Source organism: Chroicocephalus ridibundus, chromosome 6 (genome assembly GCF_963924245.1).
Source record: "Chroicocephalus ridibundus chromosome 6, bChrRid1.1, whole genome shotgun sequence".
In the NCBI taxonomy this organism is placed as follows: domain Eukaryota; kingdom Metazoa; phylum Chordata; class Aves; order Charadriiformes; family Laridae; genus Chroicocephalus; species Chroicocephalus ridibundus.
This window is the reverse complement of record NC_086289.1, coordinates 37,793,665-37,810,858: the sequence shown is the minus strand read 5'-3', so window position 1 is coordinate 37,810,858 and position 17,194 is coordinate 37,793,665. Positions and strand designations below refer to the sequence as shown.

At 46.0% G+C, this 17,194-nt stretch overlaps 1 protein-coding gene across 5 annotated transcripts in view; it reads left to right on the top strand.

Moving 5' to 3' along the window:
* The window catches only part of MICU1 (mitochondrial calcium uptake 1), a 106,157-nt gene that overhangs the window by 87,326 nt on the left and 1,637 nt on the right, over window positions 1-17,194 (top strand). For all 5 annotated transcript variants that reach the window (XM_063339416.1, XM_063339417.1, XM_063339415.1 and 2 more), the window contains 3 exons: window positions 2,350-2,487; window positions 8,244-8,352; window positions 16,558-16,647. In XM_063339416.1, coding sequence (XP_063195486.1) covers window positions 2,350-2,487; window positions 8,244-8,352; window positions 16,558-16,647 — 337 coding nt within the window. The remainder of the gene's footprint in view (window positions 1-2,349; window positions 2,488-8,243; window positions 8,353-16,557; window positions 16,648-17,194) is intronic.

The window sequence follows — 17,194 nt, the reverse complement described above, 5'->3', positions numbered from 1 at the left end:
AAGGTGGCACCAAAAGGCTTTCTGTGAGACACGTCAGGAGAGAAATGAAGGTAAAAAGTTTGTTTTAATTTTTGTTTTCTTGTCTTTTTTTGCATCCGGTAGTGCAAATCTGACCACTGTCTGAATGCCTGGTTCCAAAAAAAAAAGCTGTGAGGAGTTGGCCCTTTTTTATTTCCCCACCTGCCAGAGCGCAGGGAGCTGTGCTGCTTGTGTGACCCTGTGGAGCTGCACAGTGACGCCTCCTCCATGCAGGGCTGGGGGAGAGGACCGCCAGGTTTTCAGATGCTGACTCAAGACTTTTCTGAGCGCATTCACCACTGACGAGCTTGATTTGAGATATTTGGACCCATTTCTTGTCCTTTAATAAAAGTTTCTGTCTCACGCACTGCTAAAATTTGGGATATTGAAGGTAGTTGGTAGAAAAATACTGTTTGTGTCTTTTGGGCTTAAATGAGGAATATTATAGTAGAAGAAAGCATTAGCGCTGCTTTTGGAATTATACTGACTGCGGGTTTTTGTGTCTCTTGGGTACTGTAAAACTTCTTTGCGTTCTTCAAAGATGGCGGAAAGGACTACCTCTGCTTCCTAATGAAGAACACGTACTTTTTCTCCAAATGAGTTTTCCCTCTGCTTTCCCCAGCATGTGAGAAGGGGAGAGGCCGGTGTTTTGTATCGTGAGTAAACCCCAACATCTGTATCAGATGACAGTAAAAAGAAGTGCCAGCTTTTTACCCAAAATACTGCATGGGGCACTCAAGGGAAAGCCCAAGGTGCTAAAAAGCAGTCCTGTCCAGTTGGGAGCTGCCTCCTGCCAGCGTATTCCATCCAAACCACTCCAGTCCTGGCCTTTCATCCGTTTCAAATGCAGTTGGAATCACTTGGCATCCCACTGGGAAAAGCGGCAGAAGTCTGGCCGCTATGCTAATAACTAAAAAATATTTACGCCCAACTTGGAGTTAGCCTGGGAATGGTAACAGCTGGTTTGCAAGCAGCCTAGGTGTTACATAGTGTAGTTAAAAGTGTATATATTAAAAGCGTATATAGGCAGCCGTGTCTGGAGCTCTGCCTCCATGCGGATTGAAAGCAAGGCTGGTGGATCTGCCAGGTTTCATCTCCACACCTTGATCTCAGTTGGGTACCTTGCCGGCTTTTGTGTTCGCTGCATGATTAAGCACGGAAGAGTGGTTGAGGCAGAAATGGCTAACTCACCAAGCAATACGATGTCAAGTCAGTGATACTGAGTTGTTCCGTAGGAGTTTAAAGATTAATTTTGTTGTTAAATGTCACCTTCTGGCTTGTGATCAGCTATAGCGTAGGTCAGGTGGTTTCTGATAAATTTGAAGGAAATCAAATAAGGGATCCTGAATGCTGAGATCTGTGAAACCGAAGACGGTTGAAGTCTAATGCTGATGTTTCTAGAGCCACAAAGAGGTGGGCAGGGGGATGGAAAAGTTGAAATCTGCGTTATTTGTTTAGCAGAGATGTGGGGCTCAAACCCAGTGCCTTCCCAAGTCGGGACAATTGCTCTTCCCTTCTCCCCTGCAGCGAAAGCCAGGAGAACATTAACTAGTGCTGGAGAAGAGGGATTAACGGAGAAGACCTCTCTCTGCTGAAGGGCTTGTAGGAAGTTCTGCAGGACCCTCACAGCCACCTTCGTAAGGGACTTAGGACAAGATGAGCTTTTTGGGACTGGGGAAGGTGAGGTCTGGAGACCTCCATTAACCTTCCCTTGCTGAATCCACTTCTACAGGGCTCGGGGCAGAGAAGGGCTACAATGAGACTTAGGTTTTGCAAGATTTTTCTATCACGATTTACTAACCATCAGCCCCCTTTATAGCAATCATAGAATCGCTCTTACATATACTTCTTTTAAGCACACACTTGCACCTTAGCTCAGTCCTGCACCGATTTTTTTATCACTTTATTCAGACGTCCAAGCTGGAAGTGCCTGTGAAGAACACCTTAGTATTTGTTCTGGATTTTCACCCCTTTCAAAACAGTTAGCCTGGTTTCAAGTTAAAGTAATCATCCTGCCTTGTCAAGTCCAGCTCTACAAACGCTGTCCCCCTGAGAGATAAAACCAGGAGGGTGAGGTACAAAGACTCCTTCTACACGTTGGCCAAGGAATAGCGCATAGGGAGAATGTTGACTTATTGATGGAGACAGTCTTGGGGGAAGCAAATATTCAAATACATTGCGGATTTCTCCCTCAGCAGTGTTTCCTGCAGTGTTCATTTGTTATTACAGTGCCTTTTTACACCCTTCCCCTGGATGGAGCTCTCCACTGCACAGCCTTGTTGTTATCTCCCTTTATTTTTTATTTATTTTATTTTTTGTGTCCCCTTCCAGTTTGAGCGGCACGACCCGGTGGAGGGGCGGATCACGGAGCGGCAGTTCGGCAGCATGCTGCTGGCCTACAGCGGGGTGCAGTCCAAGAAGCTCACCGTCATGCTGAAGCAGCTCAAGAAGCACTTCCAAGACGGAGAGGTGGGTGGCAAATCCGGGACATTGCGGTGGGGACCGCCGGTTCTGCACCCCGCTGAGAAACACGTAAACCGTTTCCCTTTTCTTGCAGTGCGGGGGGGACGGCTGATTTTGTAGGCAATTGACGCTTTGCCACGAGGTGGAAGAGGTGGGAGTGTGGCGGTCAGGGTCCAGATGAGGGTGTAGCCTTGTCCCTATTAAAAATGGGCGCTTTAATTTTCAAAAACTTCAATTCACTGAATGGCACCCTGGGTCTGCAGCCAGAATAAACATGGAAAATGTGCTCCTAGTTACTGGCTCGACCTTGGATTAATTAGCTGCTGTGGCTGGGCCGTTTATTATTTAGTTCTGAACTTATGTGAAAAATTATTTGAATTACTCATGATTTAGGGAGGAATAAGGTTGCAGATCCTACACTTGCTCATTTAGTGAGAGACCTTGGAATAAGACTACTGGAAGGACGTGCTTTATCAGGTGAGGCAAGTATGGGCTGTTAAATTACTTCAGTATTAGAATTTCACGTCTGCTTCTATAAAGACGGATTGTTCTTTTATGAACTCGGTTATAAAAAAGCAATTCGCCCAAATGGGAATGGATGGAAAATCTTTGGCTGCATATGGGGTCGGTCTGACTGTTTTAGAGCCACTTTCCCTGAACATCAGAACTGGCGTTTATTCCTTCACTTGTTTAGATGCAAAGTGTGTTATAAAACGCAAGTGTTGGCCAGGGTCTAGTCCTTTTTTTGTCTCTCTTTGAGGCCATAACTGGACTTCTGTGGTGTGCAGGAATCCTCAGTTCATATGAAGCCACTCCAGTGACTTTTTCGCTCACATTTTCTCCCTCTTTCAGTGGTGCTGGAGGAGAATTTGGGCGTACTGAAGCAGCGGGCAGGTAGACTAATAGGGCTCTATTAACTGCAAATAGTGCCAAAAAAGTTAAAAACTGGAAGAAACTGTAAGCAAGCCAAAAGGCCACGCTCAGAGTTGCGTTCCTGCCAGAGGAGCCACGGTATCTGCAGCTTCTCGTGGCCTTGGGGTACCAGAAAAGAGCAGTTTTTTGCAGGTTCCCTCATGTTTTGTAGGAAAATAGGCTCAATAATAGGACTGTTATCAATAGATGGTGGCAACATGTTGTCGGAGCTGAGACACGTTGCGTGTTAACATTTGGAAATCTCCCTTCTCAAGCTCTTTGTCATCGGCTTAAATAAGACCAGTGATGTTGCCAAGGTTGTGTGCAATTATTTGATCTTTGAGCGAGAGGCTGCAGATTTGGCTTTTCCAATACGTCTGTGCCCCTTGAGTTTTAACAGGAATAGTTTGATTTCTCGTAGGAAAAATTACTTGTGATGTGTGTCTAACAGAAAATATCAGCTCTGTTGTTCACATTCCCAAAATGTCAATTCTTTTCTTGTGATTTGGGTTTTTTATAATATACATATACATACACACACACACACACACAGATATATATTATTGAATATATATGGGTGTATGAGAAATTAGGCAGAATTATTTTAGAAGGTTTCTTACAGCAGATGTTTGCGTCCTTTCATGTGTAAGACAAGACCCTGACATCTGTGGCAGAGGAAGAACTTTTTGTTTTTATGTTATTCCTCATCCCCAAATCAGCCAAATTGTGTTTCTATTTCCAGTTAACCATATTCAGAGCAAGTCGTCTTTTCTTTCTTTATTCCAAGGGTTTTCAAGGGGAGAAACTGGGGAACAGGGGGGAAAAAAAAAAGACATTTGCAAGAAAGAGAACTGGTGGAAAACACATGATCCCTTAGACCGGGGGGTGGGGGGAATGAAACACCCTAAATCCTCAAACGAGATGTTTGTAAGGATTTAGTTAGTTAGTCCTCTGTTAACAAGGACAAGATATTTAATGGTTTGAGGAGCTGTAAAGGAGGCAGGGAGTGCCAGATGCTTTGTGCTGGAAGCAGAAAAGCCTTTTTGGCAGCCAGGGCAGCTCAAAGTCAATGCTTATGCAGAGCTAGAGAAACCAGGTACCGAAATCCTCCATTTTAGCAGGTTTTAGGTCATGGAGAATCCAGCCTGCTGCCTAACTCTGCGTGGTCTTTTATACAAGGGAACCTTTTCTTGAAAGTTTGTGGTTTGGTTTTGTTTTTTTCCCCCCTGGGATATTTTAGAAGCCCGCATCCCTTGCAGATTTGTGTGCAGCACTTTGTATCTAACTACACTGATGTACTTTTATTGGATCACTCTGGTGTGGCTGTCAGTGTTTTTATGGACCTTACATTTCCCCGTCTCTTTAGAAATAGGACGGCCGTGACCGGAATCACATTTAACCGCCTTTCGAGCTTTCTGCATAACTTATTCAGGGACGCGCTTGCGAAGTTTTCATGGTAAACAAATGGAGTGCTCAGCCGGGGAGCGCTCTCCCTCTTGAAACGGCAGAAGCTGGACGCTGGCATTGCTGCTTCCTCTGTGTTTGTAACCCCGACATCCGCAGAGCAACGGCTGCTTCCCTCCGGCTCTGCTTCACCTCCCTTCCTAGAAAAGGGCAGCGGAGCCGGTGCTCTCCCTTCGGCTCCCAGACCTCAAAGAGACATTAAAGCCACCATTAAAGCCATTTATCCTCCAATACTTTCCAGCCTCTGAACACTTTGTAAGTCAGAGCAGTTTACAACACAAACATGTTTTGCAGGAAGAATTTTTTCTCCAAATCCCTTCTTTTCACACTTTACTGGCATACTTTTATAGCATCACAGTATACTTTGGTAGTATCGTTATCTGCGCAGTCAGCTAACCTGCTGTAACTCCCCTCTACGCTGAAAGCAGCAGGGGCTTTGCCTTGCTATTGCTTTCCTAAGAAAGGGGGAGTGAAATAATTTGAATAGTGTGATGCTGGGAGGGCAATGGCGGTAATTGTACCAAACCTACCCGGCAAGCTTCACCTTGGAAATGCAGTTTACCTTGCAAGTGCTTTCTTATGAAATCTGCCAAACATCATCTTCACTGTCTGATGCAATTACCGTTTCTGCACAAGGCAACCCTGGCAGCCTCCGAAACATTAAACCTCTGGTTTTAACCTAACCTTTAGCCATTCTCCAGCATTGTTATTCTACATTCCTGCTTTGGGTAATGGCATGTTTTCTTGTATTAATTGATAATCTGCTTTCATTTTTATTTTTCTTGCGGGGGGAAAAAAAAAATCCCATCTTACCCTGGGTACATGAACTCTGCGTATTCAGTGGAGCTGCCATGCTCTACTTTATTTAAATTGCTTACGATCCTCCCCCTTGAGTCATACCTACACAGCTGCTTTACTCCTTGTGAAAAGGACTTGAGTCGTCAATAGTATTTACAAGCAAGGTCTTTGGTTTGTGCCTCCCTAACTGCAGAAAACCAAGCTGGCTCTTGGGAAACGAGCGATTCAGGTTGTCTTCTACAGGTGGGGGTTTGGTGCAGCGTATTTTCCTGTTGGGGTGGCAGAGGGTGGGAGGGAGATGTAATTCTTCCCAGCTGAAAAGCCTGATTTCTGTGCAGAAGGTGTTTGTGCTGTTGGGAGGTGTGTCTTGCAGGCTAACGAGCATTTCCGCAGTCTGCCGGCTTACGTATTTATCACTACATTATCCCATTAAATGATGGGAGGATTCAGGCGGGGGAATCAACACCTAGATCTATAAATGCCGTGAAAGAAGCGATCATCCAGATCCCACGATTGCTACTCTAGTCCTCTCCAGATATGCAATTTCTCATGATTCTAAATTAACACAAGCCTCTAAGTATATAATGGAAACATCTACTGGTTTTTCAACGGAGATGTGAATAACTTGGGAAGAGCTGAGCAGCGCTGGCAAACACATCGATCAGGAATAGATAAATTCCCAAACTCAGACTTCTGCCTGATGAAGGTGATCACTCATCTGTTGATCTGTCGGTGCAAGCCTCAGGCTCGCCCGGTCTCTGATTATATTTTTATTTTGGTAGCTGGATTATTTGTTTAATGCTACTGCTGGCCTCAACTATAGGCTTCATCAATAAAATACTAAATTTCATAATACCGGTGGCATATTTGCCACAGTGGTTTGGTATCTCTGTCCACCTGAAAGCCCGGATTTGTAGGATACCCCCGTGTGTCATTGGTTTTGCTTCTTAGCTGGTGAAAGGACCACAAGTGTACGTATGTGAGCACGTAAACCTTCCTTGTTACCTGCTGAAGCAATAGCAACCGCAGTGTTGGTGCTAAACAAGGGGCCGTTTTGCAGGAACAGCAACGCTGTTTGGCCTTGGCATCTGCCATTTCCTGGTGGGAAATTCCAGGAAAATACAGAGTTGGAGCTCTTGGCTTAAAATAGCTGCTGGGACACCTTGTCGACACTGCTGCAAAGCTCAGATGTCCCAAATAGAGCAGGTAAACCACAGCACAGTGGTGGTTTAGTCTTCTGCTGGCCTGAAAGCAGCCACACGCCTCCTGGTTCCTGCAGGCTTTCCACTTTTTCAGTGCTCCACTCCCAGGCAGGAGCACGTCAATCAGGAAACGCGTAGCAGGGAGGCATCCGGATGGGCATCTGATTGCAAGCATCTTTTCTCCTCTCGATCTGTCGTACAAAACGGAGGAATCTTTGCAGTAGTATCAGTATTACCTCTGTAATTCCCTCACTTACAATTCTAGAGGCACTGTGTCTGTATGAGAAGATTGTAAAAAATCTTTTTTTTCTTTCAAAAAAATGTAGGTGGCTTCTTTTCTGATTAGAAGCTGTTGGGAAGATTTTGGGCAGATCATATAAGTTTATATTCGAGAGTACTCGCTGAACGTGTGCTCTTCCACCCAGATCATGAAACCATGCCGTGTTCTGGAGTTGGGATTTTTAGTGTCTTGCTCTGTCTGTCTGTGCTAGACAGGACAGGAGGAGCCTGAGCTGAACTCTGCTTGACAAACTGATTTATCTCTTCTAGAGAGGAAGGCTGAGTGGTTATTACCACGGCCATGATTTCCCTCCTCCTTTGGGTCTGAGCTGCGGCCATGGTGGGGGAGTTTGGAGGCTGCAGCTCTTCTCCCAGCCCCGGCGCAGTCGTGCTGATGCTAAATGGGTGGATAAAGTGGGGTGTTCGCAGGATGCTTCTCCACGAGTGCAGGGCTGTCTGCACTCACCGAGCACACGCTTGCCTGTCACAGGGTGAACCGAGCCCCGTGCTGTTAAGTAGAACAGACGGCCATCCAGCCCCGCAGCCACCCAGCCACCAGCAGTGAAGCTAACTGGGGCATATCGCTACATACTGTGGTGTTTGCAGTGTCACCTTCTGCCACACCGGGTAAGACATGGATCCCTCCAGGGATCCCTGAATCTCTTGGGAGAGACCATGCAGCGCCTGGACTATTTCATTATTGTCATTGCAAGTGTGCAGGCTTGAAAAAGAAAAACAATCAGCAAAGCTGCTTGCAGCGGTCTCCTGCATCTCCGCCACAGGCTCATGGAGTGTCCGCTCTTCTGGGCAAGAGCTGGCTGTGGAGCGAGGGCCAGAGAGATGCTTTCTGGTCTCTGCCAGCACTGACCGTGCATGGGGAAGTCCCTTCCCAGCGCACCACTGGTGGGGCTGGGAGAGGAGCAGAGGTGGTTAACAAAAGTGCGGGTCACAAACCTTATCTGCAGGTGCCAAGGTGGGAGTGGTTTGAGTGTGCAGATGAATTCCCCTCTGGCTTATGGCATTGTGCCTTTGTGTCACTTCATAATCCAGGTATTGTCACAATCTCCTTTTTCTCGTCACTGTAAGACCATCTTTTCTCTCTCCTAGGGGCTGACGTTTGAGGAGGTGGAGAACTTCTTCACTTTTTTGAAGAACATAAATGACGTAGACACAGCTTTGAGCTTCTACCACATGGCTGGAGCTTCGCTTGATAAAGGTATTAAAGCTTGCAGGACGGACAGGTGCTGAAAGCTTGAGGGAGTGTGCCTCATGCCGTGCCTTTGGAGTCGGGAAGGTGTTGAGCCTGGCTGACAGGTTAAAAATATACCGGAATTGTAGTTCTTCCCCGTAATGAGAGGTTTAACTTGCTACCTCCATGGATAAAGAGGGATTTGGATGGATATAGAGGGAATTAAAGGCTGATACATATAGCCTGAATAGATTAGGAAGGAGTGATTTCATAGTGACTGATTAGTAAGGGCTGATATCACGGTGATATCTTCAGCAGGCCCATGCAGGCCTGATGCGTGCAGAGGCAAGATGACCCTGGGACCAGAGCACAGGCACACCAGTGTTTCTTCTTCATCCCTGTCTTCTGGAGTGAGGGGGCTTTTTCTCCTTTTATAAAGTACAAATTACTGTCAGCAAAGACAAGCAGTATGATAAGAAGTATTCTTGCAAACTCTATCTTCTGTAGAGGTCTGGGTGACTGAAGTGGCAGAGGCACTAACCAGCACTGGAGCTGGTGGTAGGAACGTTTCAAACCTTGTTTTGTTGCAGCTTTGCTTAGCAAGAACAACTGTGTGGCCAGAGGCTGCATTTCTCATCTGACCTCCAGGTAACAGCAAGCACCTTCGGAGCTCCCAGGTGTGCTGGAGGGAAGGAGGGGGAGCACTGTAATCCCACTGAGGTCCCAGGCTGACCATTAAAGTTTGTCCAGAGGAGATAACCCATAGTTCAGAGGCTGCGTGTGGCCGGAGGGGGACTGGCTGAATAAACCTCAGAGCTGGTGTTTCCTGGGGAGCTTGGTAATAGTGTGGTTTATTGATCAGAGCAATCCATATCCTCCTTCATATCGTCGTGTTTTTTCTTTTCTGAGCTAATCTATGCCAGGTATATTCTCAGAGCGGACACACTGATTAAAAAACCAACCAAACAAACCAGGCATTTAAAAAGAAAAAAAAAAAAAAAAGTCCAGCTCTGGTGCCAAGGTCTGTCACAAGTGCGTGCTTTTCTAGATCTTTTTTTTTTTTTAAGAGTTGTTCTTCTAAAACAGAATGGGAGTATAAAAAAAAAGGATGGCAAACTCATTAAAAGTTTTTTAGGCTATGTGGAAACTCATTTCTATGAGAAAGTTAAAGCTGATGCATTTAGGCAGCTGCAAAATGAAATGTTTCAAAAGTAAGCTATTCTTTCGACTGGTGCTGTTGGGGGAATATTAAGACATAAATAGGTTTTTGGGCAGTGGAGTTACAAAGGGAGTCAAACGTGTCACTTCTCCTCTTGCGTGTTCAAACGTGTCACTTCTCCTCTTGCGTGTGTCAACAGCCCTCCTCGCCTTTGAGTTTTGGGGGGAAATCATCTGTACTCTTTGTTTTACATCAACGTTATCTTAAGACTTAAAGTTAAAAGAACCTGATAGGTTTTTTCCTTTCATTTAGAAGTAAAAAGGAGCAGGAAATACCGTGTATGAAATACGGATGTGCTGCTGCTGCGCAGAGCCCTTTCTGCAGAGCCCCACCAGGTGGTAATAGCCCAGGAAATCCAATTTACTCGGTGTCTGCAGTAAACCGGTCATTGCCTGGTCATGGAATATGTATTTGTGGACTATTTGGTAGTTGGTAAATCAGTGTTATAGCTACTTAATTATGTGCAATTAATGAGCTTGTGCTGGAGCCACAGCCATTGAGCTAGGAGTCCTTTGGCTGGAGCAAGAAGCCTCGGCGAGGGCTAGTGGTGCGCAGGATGTGGCTTCAAACCGCTTGCGGGCTCCACTGTCCCCGTACCCCTGTCCCTGCCTGCGGGTCCCGGCTGTTGGGAGAGATTTCCTTGGGCAGAAGAGGAGAGTTATCCCGAAAATCCCCTCTTCGCCTGTCTCTGGTGGCTGACGGCAGTCAACCCTGGCGTCGTCCTGTGCTGCTCAACCCCAAAATGCTCCCGCGGATCTGGCAGGAGGCGTGAAGAGAGCATTTGCTGTGTCCTAACGCAGGTGTGAGCTGGGTTTTGCAGCAGGGATCTGTGTGCTCCCATGCCTAAATTGTCCACGCGCTACCCCTTTACAGTGCGAATCTGGATATTGCACCCACAAAGCAAAGGAGCAATAAATGGGGTGTGCTCTTCTGAAAGTCAAGCCTTCGCAAAGTTGCTTATTAAAAAACAACAAATGTGAAAATTGCTCATCAAATTAGGGGGAAGGAAGAGGACAGTTTGTGTATCAAATAAATTGCTGCTAACCTAGTGCAGAAAACTCTATTATAATTTTAGAAGACCGTTTAAGAGGGAAAAAAACAGATGGCACCAAACAGCTGTGGCTTGATGACCAGTTTTGTGTTGAATTAAGTAGCCTTTTCTTCTAAAAAGGGCCATAAACCTGTGTTTTAATGGCCTATAGAATAATGCACAGATTATTTGTTAGTCCATCTTTCATTTTACCAGAAACGTAATAGCTCGTTGTTCTCTTAAATCATAAGCATGACGTAGAAAACTCTCACAGCCTGGGCTTACAGCTGGCAGCAGGACAGGAGCCGAACTCCTCATTTATTCCCCTTTCCAGGCGAGGGTGTGAATTGCACTTTTTTTTCTTTTTTTTTTCTTTTTTTTTTCTTTTTTTTTTCTTTTTTTTTCTTTTTTTTTTCTTTTTTTTTCTTTTTTTTTTCTTTTTTTTTCTTTTTTTTTCTTTTTTTTTCTTTTTTTTTTCTTTTTTTTTTCTTTTTTTTTTCTTTTTTTTTTCTTTTTTTTTCTTTTTTCTTTTTTTTTCTTTTTTTTTTCTTTTTTTTTTCTTTTTTTTTTCTTTTTTTTTCTTTTTTTCTTTTTTTTTCTTTTGTTTTCTTTTGTTTTCTTTTTTTTTTCTTTTTTTCTTTTTTTTTCTTTTTTCTTTTTTTTTCTTTTTTTCTTTTTTTTCTTTTTTTCTTTTTTTTCTTTTTTTTCTTTTTCTCTCTCTCTTTCTCTCTTTCTCTCTCTCTCTCTCTTTCTCTCTCTCTCTCTCTTTCTCTCTCTCTCTCTCTTTCTCTCTCTCTCTCTCTCTTTCTCTCTCTCTCTCTCTTTCTCTCTCTCTCTCTCTTTCTCTCTTTCTTTTTTTCGGCACCACTGTCTGCAGCCAGACTTCCCAAGCAACTGTTCCGCTGGTGCCAGCGGAGAGTCGTGCTGTAATTCCTTGGTGCTTTCAGGGCAAGGCACAGATGGGTTTGGCCAGAGATGGGCCAAAGCGAGGGGAGACACCTGAGCCTGCCACTCTCTCCGGTGGCTCGGCCGGCTTGGAGCAGGGCTGGAGCCCAGCAAGGGTTAATGGAAGAACGCTTTATTTGAAGTATGGAGCTTGGAATGGCTGCAGGGAATTTGGAAAGAGGTTAGAGGTGAGTTTTGAGTGCAGCAGGTATTTGTCATGGAATTGCTGCTTGCTTTAATCTGCCTTCAGAGCTGGATGGAAGAAGTTGGTCCCCCATAGAGGCACAGCTCCGGCCGCTCCTCTGGAGTAATCCCACGTAGTCAACCCTTTTAGCTGGGTGGGGAGGTCACCTGTAGGGTGGGTAAGGTTGGCAGGGGTCTCTAGAGACCCTCTAGTCCAACAGGGTCACCTCCAGCGGCATGCCCAGGGTCACCTCCAGTTGGGCTTTGGGTGTTTCCAAGGATGGAGATGCCACAGCCTCTCTTGAGCATGTTAAAAAAAAAAAAAAAAAAAAAAGCCTGGATGAGTATTTGTGATAATTTGCAAGAAGGAGTTGTCAAACGATGAGATCTGGTGTCATGCAGAGGCAAGTCAGGGTCATGGGTTGTCGCATTTGTTGTGAGTTGATGCGTGTGTGTCTGTGCCCTGGCAGAGAGGGACCATGGAAGTGCCTGGCACCACCATGTCCTCAAGCAGGAGGGCTCTGGGGCTGGGCTGCCCTTTGGTTTCAGTATGTGCACAATTACAGTGCGGGTTTTTGCCGAGCACTGATGCAGCGGGTCATTGGGCAAAGCTCCATGACAGCAGAGGAGGCCTGTCCACCAGGCTTTGAGAAATCAGCTCGGTGGCCCTGAGGACAAGCTCTCCATAGATCAACAGCTCCTAGAAGATACGGAATGCCTTTCAGTTTAGAAACAACTTTCTGTGTTGGAATCTCCTTTCTTTGCTTATTTGTGACTGCGAATATTACATGAACAGTGGATCGGCTCTGCCTTTGCTCTGGTAGCTCCACTTTTTCCCCGGAAGCGTGATCTCTGTGACTTTCTGTCATGCTCCCTGTGATGTCAAAACAGTTTCTACTCAGCTGCAGGGCTGCAGCCTGGCATTTTGAGGAGAAAAAGAAAGACGTGCTGTGCCACAGGATTGCGTAGGGTTTGTACATCTCTTCTGGATGGATATTCCAGTATGTACGCATGTGAATGATCTGAAAAAAATTAATTAATTTTTTGCTAGCTGTGTTGTCGATAATAGCGTCCGACATTTCCAACTGGGATGCTTAAAAAGAAACACGTGTATCGATGGGAGACCCTACACAGCCTGGTTTCTGGGAGGCCAAAATACACATGTCCTGCCTCTGCAGCCTGGGACTGCCCTGGGCAGAGAGCCCTCTTCGGGGAAACAAAGACAGCAGCCCAGCTGCCTGTTATTTTGGCCAAATGTGTGATTAATCTCAAGACAGAGGAAAAAAAGTGAAGTTTGCCATCTGGTGAGACTCTTGCCTGTAGAGAAGCCCTGCTTGCGAGCGCTGGGTGAGGCATTACTCACAGCGCGGCACTGGGAGTTGGAGTGAAAAAGATAACAACTGTGTCAGACTCTAAACTTGCACAAAATACTCAGGTGGCTCATTAAAGGAACCAGGGGGAGACACGAACACTTGAAATTTTAAAAGCCACCTAACTTTTAAAGATAGGAACAAGGAACTCAATTTTGGGGGGTATAAAATCCAGGAGATTTTCCTGCGTAGAGATGGCTGCAGCCATCCCCAAACCCGGGCAAGCTTTGTTTTAGGAGACGTTTCACCAGACAGCACCTATTGCATTTTGCAACAGAAAGAAAAGACGCTGGGAGGTTTCCTTCAATTTTATTTGCCTCCCTGAGGTACCTTGTAGTCTGGAGCGTGTGTGTCAAAGTGGAAAGCAGAGACGCTTGCCCGCTTCCTTATGGCTCCTTAAAACCCAACAAAATCGTTACCGAGCACAGCACAGTCACGCAGACCCTCTGAAATAACGTTTTTGCATGGAGCAAGAAGGACACGATGGAGGCCATGCTTTGCGCAGTTGGATTAATAAGAGTGGGAGCGGTAACTGGCAGCTATAAATACTAATTACAGCTGCTAAAACGGTGGCTGTGAAAAATAAATAAGCACACGTCAAAGACGAAGGAGGGATCAGGTGACACCCTGTAGAGACTGGAGGAGGGGAGTAAAAACTCAGCAGAAAAAAATGACTTATAATTAAAGAAATCATTCTGCCACTGTTGGTTTTTGGTTCTTTTTCATATAAGGCCGTAGCAAATAACTTCTTCAGTAGGGAGGGTACCCAGGGCACCAGGAGGAGAGGAAGGTATGGAAGCTTGGTTGAGCACCTTTAAAGAAGATTTACATTTAAAAGGAGTTCAGTGAAATTCAGTGTTGCTGTCTGAGGAAATCCAGATTTGCTTTTGCCATCTGAAGGGATGGGTCTGGGATAAGAGATAGCTTACAGCACTTAAAACCTCTGTCTTTGCCAAAAGTGAGGTGTTTTAAAGTGCCTCCCCAGCAGAAGGACTTTCTGGGGAAAACAAAGCTGAGGAGTAAGTTTAAATAAACTTTTTTTTTTTTTTTAACCTAAACCTCTTTTTTCTTGAGCTTTACACGTTACTGAAGCCCCAGAGCAGCGCATGTGGCAGGTAGGAGTTGCAGGGCACGTTCTGCTGGAGCCAGGACTGTATTTAGGGAATGAACATCCCTTAATTGGGGAGGAGAACAGCGCTTTTTACAAAGGCACGTATAAAATCCAGAGGCAGGGCATTTATCTCGGTTAAAAAGGACCATGCCATCCACCATTCAGCTCTGGCATTTGCTGCCACTTCATGTTTGTGGCGTTTGATCCGGGAGGACCTATAAATACTGCATTATACCCATGCAATTTATAGGCGCCCTCTCCTCTGGTTTGGGCTGTGTCAGCCAACAGTCCCTCCCTTTCGGATCAAGGGGGAAAGCTGAAGGCAGCTTTGTCATTTAATTTGTTGAGTGTCTGATGTCAGTGCCAAGCTCATTAAATGGTGGACCTTTAACGCCCTTTTTGGAGGGCTGCTGCCATCTCATGCGCCCGCTTGCTTGCATTGCAGTTCATTCATTCATCTTGCTGGCTCGTTTCTGCGTATTCAGAAGGAAGAGAGCCAAAAGGAAAAGGACACGCGGATGTGGTGGCCGTCCCTGTGCTTAAAATGTGAATCCCCTGTTTCCTTTGCTGTCTAGGCTTTCTTGAAAGCAGTGTTGCAGGGTATATTCTGCAGCCCGGTGGGCTGGGAGAGACGTGCGGTCTCCCCACGCCTCGGTTGGCAAGGTTTGGGCATGAGGCTGGGGAAGAAAATTAATTCAGGTTGTCTTTAATGATGACATTGCCTCTGCCCTCCCCAAAGCAGGCTCTGGCTGACGGCAGGACATGCACAGAAGCAGTGGCCGTATCCAGACTTACAGAACTGAAATATAGAGTGATAACTGCAGACCAAAGCTACGTCTCTTATGTAGGAAAGGATTTTAACTCAAAAGAATAATTACAGGGAAACGGCGGGAAATATACTTTTTTTTTTTTTTTTAATCCACCTTCTGTTTTTTCCTGCATTATTTAGTAAAAGGAGGGATTTTATAGGGGAAGAAGGACCCGGTGGTGGCTGCAGATTCCTCCCCCAAAACCCCAAACCTCACCCAGGGGAGCAGAAATGGGGTGGAAGGAACCAATAACCTGAACATTCATGGTAAAAAAGAAAATCCTGTTAGAAACACTTTATGCAGTTTCAAATTAATCCGGTTACATTTTAGGTAGGGTGCTTATTTTTCCCTTTCTGACATCTTTGAAATTTCTGAAGGGCCAGTAACTCTGCAAAGGGCCCAGCGTGCACGAACCCGCTATTCTGTGGATGAAAGCAGAGGCTTTTTTTTTTGTTTCAGACCGATTTTGCGTTGCACCACTTCGCTCTTCTGCCTGGCTGAAGGAGAGCTCCACGGCTAAACGTTCATCCCAGCTGCCGTGGGCTCGCTGCCGTGCTGCGAAACCTCTCCGGACGGGGTTTCCTCGGGTCAGACTTTGGGGGGCAGCAATTTAACTTAAAATACACTCGCGTTCATGCAAAGCCTTTCCGTTATATCATGTATCTGGGAATTAACAGGGCGTTTCAGCCCTGACAAACAGTGACAACCGAGCTTTTCTTACCTCCCCTCCTTCCTTCAATTAGCAGCCGTCAAAGGCAGACTAGAGGGCAGCCAGACACATGCAAATACGTGTAGAGAAACAGCTAAACCAGCTTGGTGAGGGTTTTTTTTTTCCCTTTATGCAGCAAAATCTACTGCATAACCCTGCCAGATTGATTGCTCTTTTCTAGAGGCGTGAATAAAACTACCGTTCACTTCTTCGCTGATGAGCTCAGCTGCTAGCCTGGGGGGGGGAAGTGAAATAATTACTTACAACTCTCTGTTTTATTGCAAGGTTAACCTTGTCTTCTCGCTGCAGAGCCTGTCGCAGGGAGAGGGAGGATGGGTTTGTTCGGCAGTTACTGGCCCTGGGTCGCGTAACAGGAAAACTGGTTTTTACGATTCCCAACCTGTTGGAATAGCAGTTTCACAGAGCGTCATCTTTGCAGCGCCGTCAGGAGCTGCCTTGTTGATTGAGCCCCTCAGGAGAGCCTTCCCACCTTGTGTCTGCTGTAGCACTGGCACTTCTTTGGGTTTTGTAACCAAAGCTGGGGCGGGGGGCGGGAAACCATCTCATCTCGGTGTTTTTAATGTTTGTCTTGAACACATGGGTAATGGCACGTCGGTGCTAACCACCAGCCCCTCCACACCTCATGCAGTGTTGCGGTAGGAAGGCAAAGGCTTTGAGGAACCTGGTTTTGAAGCACGTGTTGAGGACAAAGCTTATTTGAAACCTCTCTGTACGTGGTGTTTTTGTAGAGGCAATTTTCCATGGAGGAACAAGAGTCTTCTCTTCCTCTGCCTGCATTCGCCGCGGTCAGCGGATGATGACGTCTCGCTAACCTTGTGCCCTCCTTTTGTTGTAGTGACCATGCAGCAAGTGGCCAGGACAGTGGCCAAGGTGGAGCTCTCCGACCATGTGTGCGACGTGGTGTTTGCCCTCTTTGACTGCGACGGTGAGTGACCCCAAACCTCGCCCCCTTCCTCTTGGCCAGGCTAGGGGAAGAAATACAGGGGGAAAAAAATGCCAGCCATGAAAACTTGCCATGGTCTTGGCTCTTCTTGCCGTGCTACTGTCCCTGCTTTGGCCGTGGGTCCGTACTGATCCTCCTGCCCTTCTAGAAAGAGCATCTGGTGGTACCCAGCTCCTGAGATGTTGATCTTAAAGCACTGGATGCAAGTGTTCGCATGCACAGCTTACTACACAGTATTTTTTTTCCGCCCCACAAAACTGTTTTGTTTAACAAAATGAGCTCTTGTGCTTCAGTGTTGGAAACCAGCCTATCTGGTATTTTGTTATCTCCAAAGTCCTGGATAAATATCAGCTAAATTAATTAATTAACGGCAGCTCTGTGCCCTGCTGGGGAGCTCATTGCTTTGCTGGCCCGCAGAGGATGCGAGCGCGTGGGGGTAGCTTGTTGCCCCACTGAAGCCGTCTCAGTTGATTTAATGGGAATTAGTGGAGTCTTTGCCACCAGGGAATGATGGCAGCAATTAGCAAAA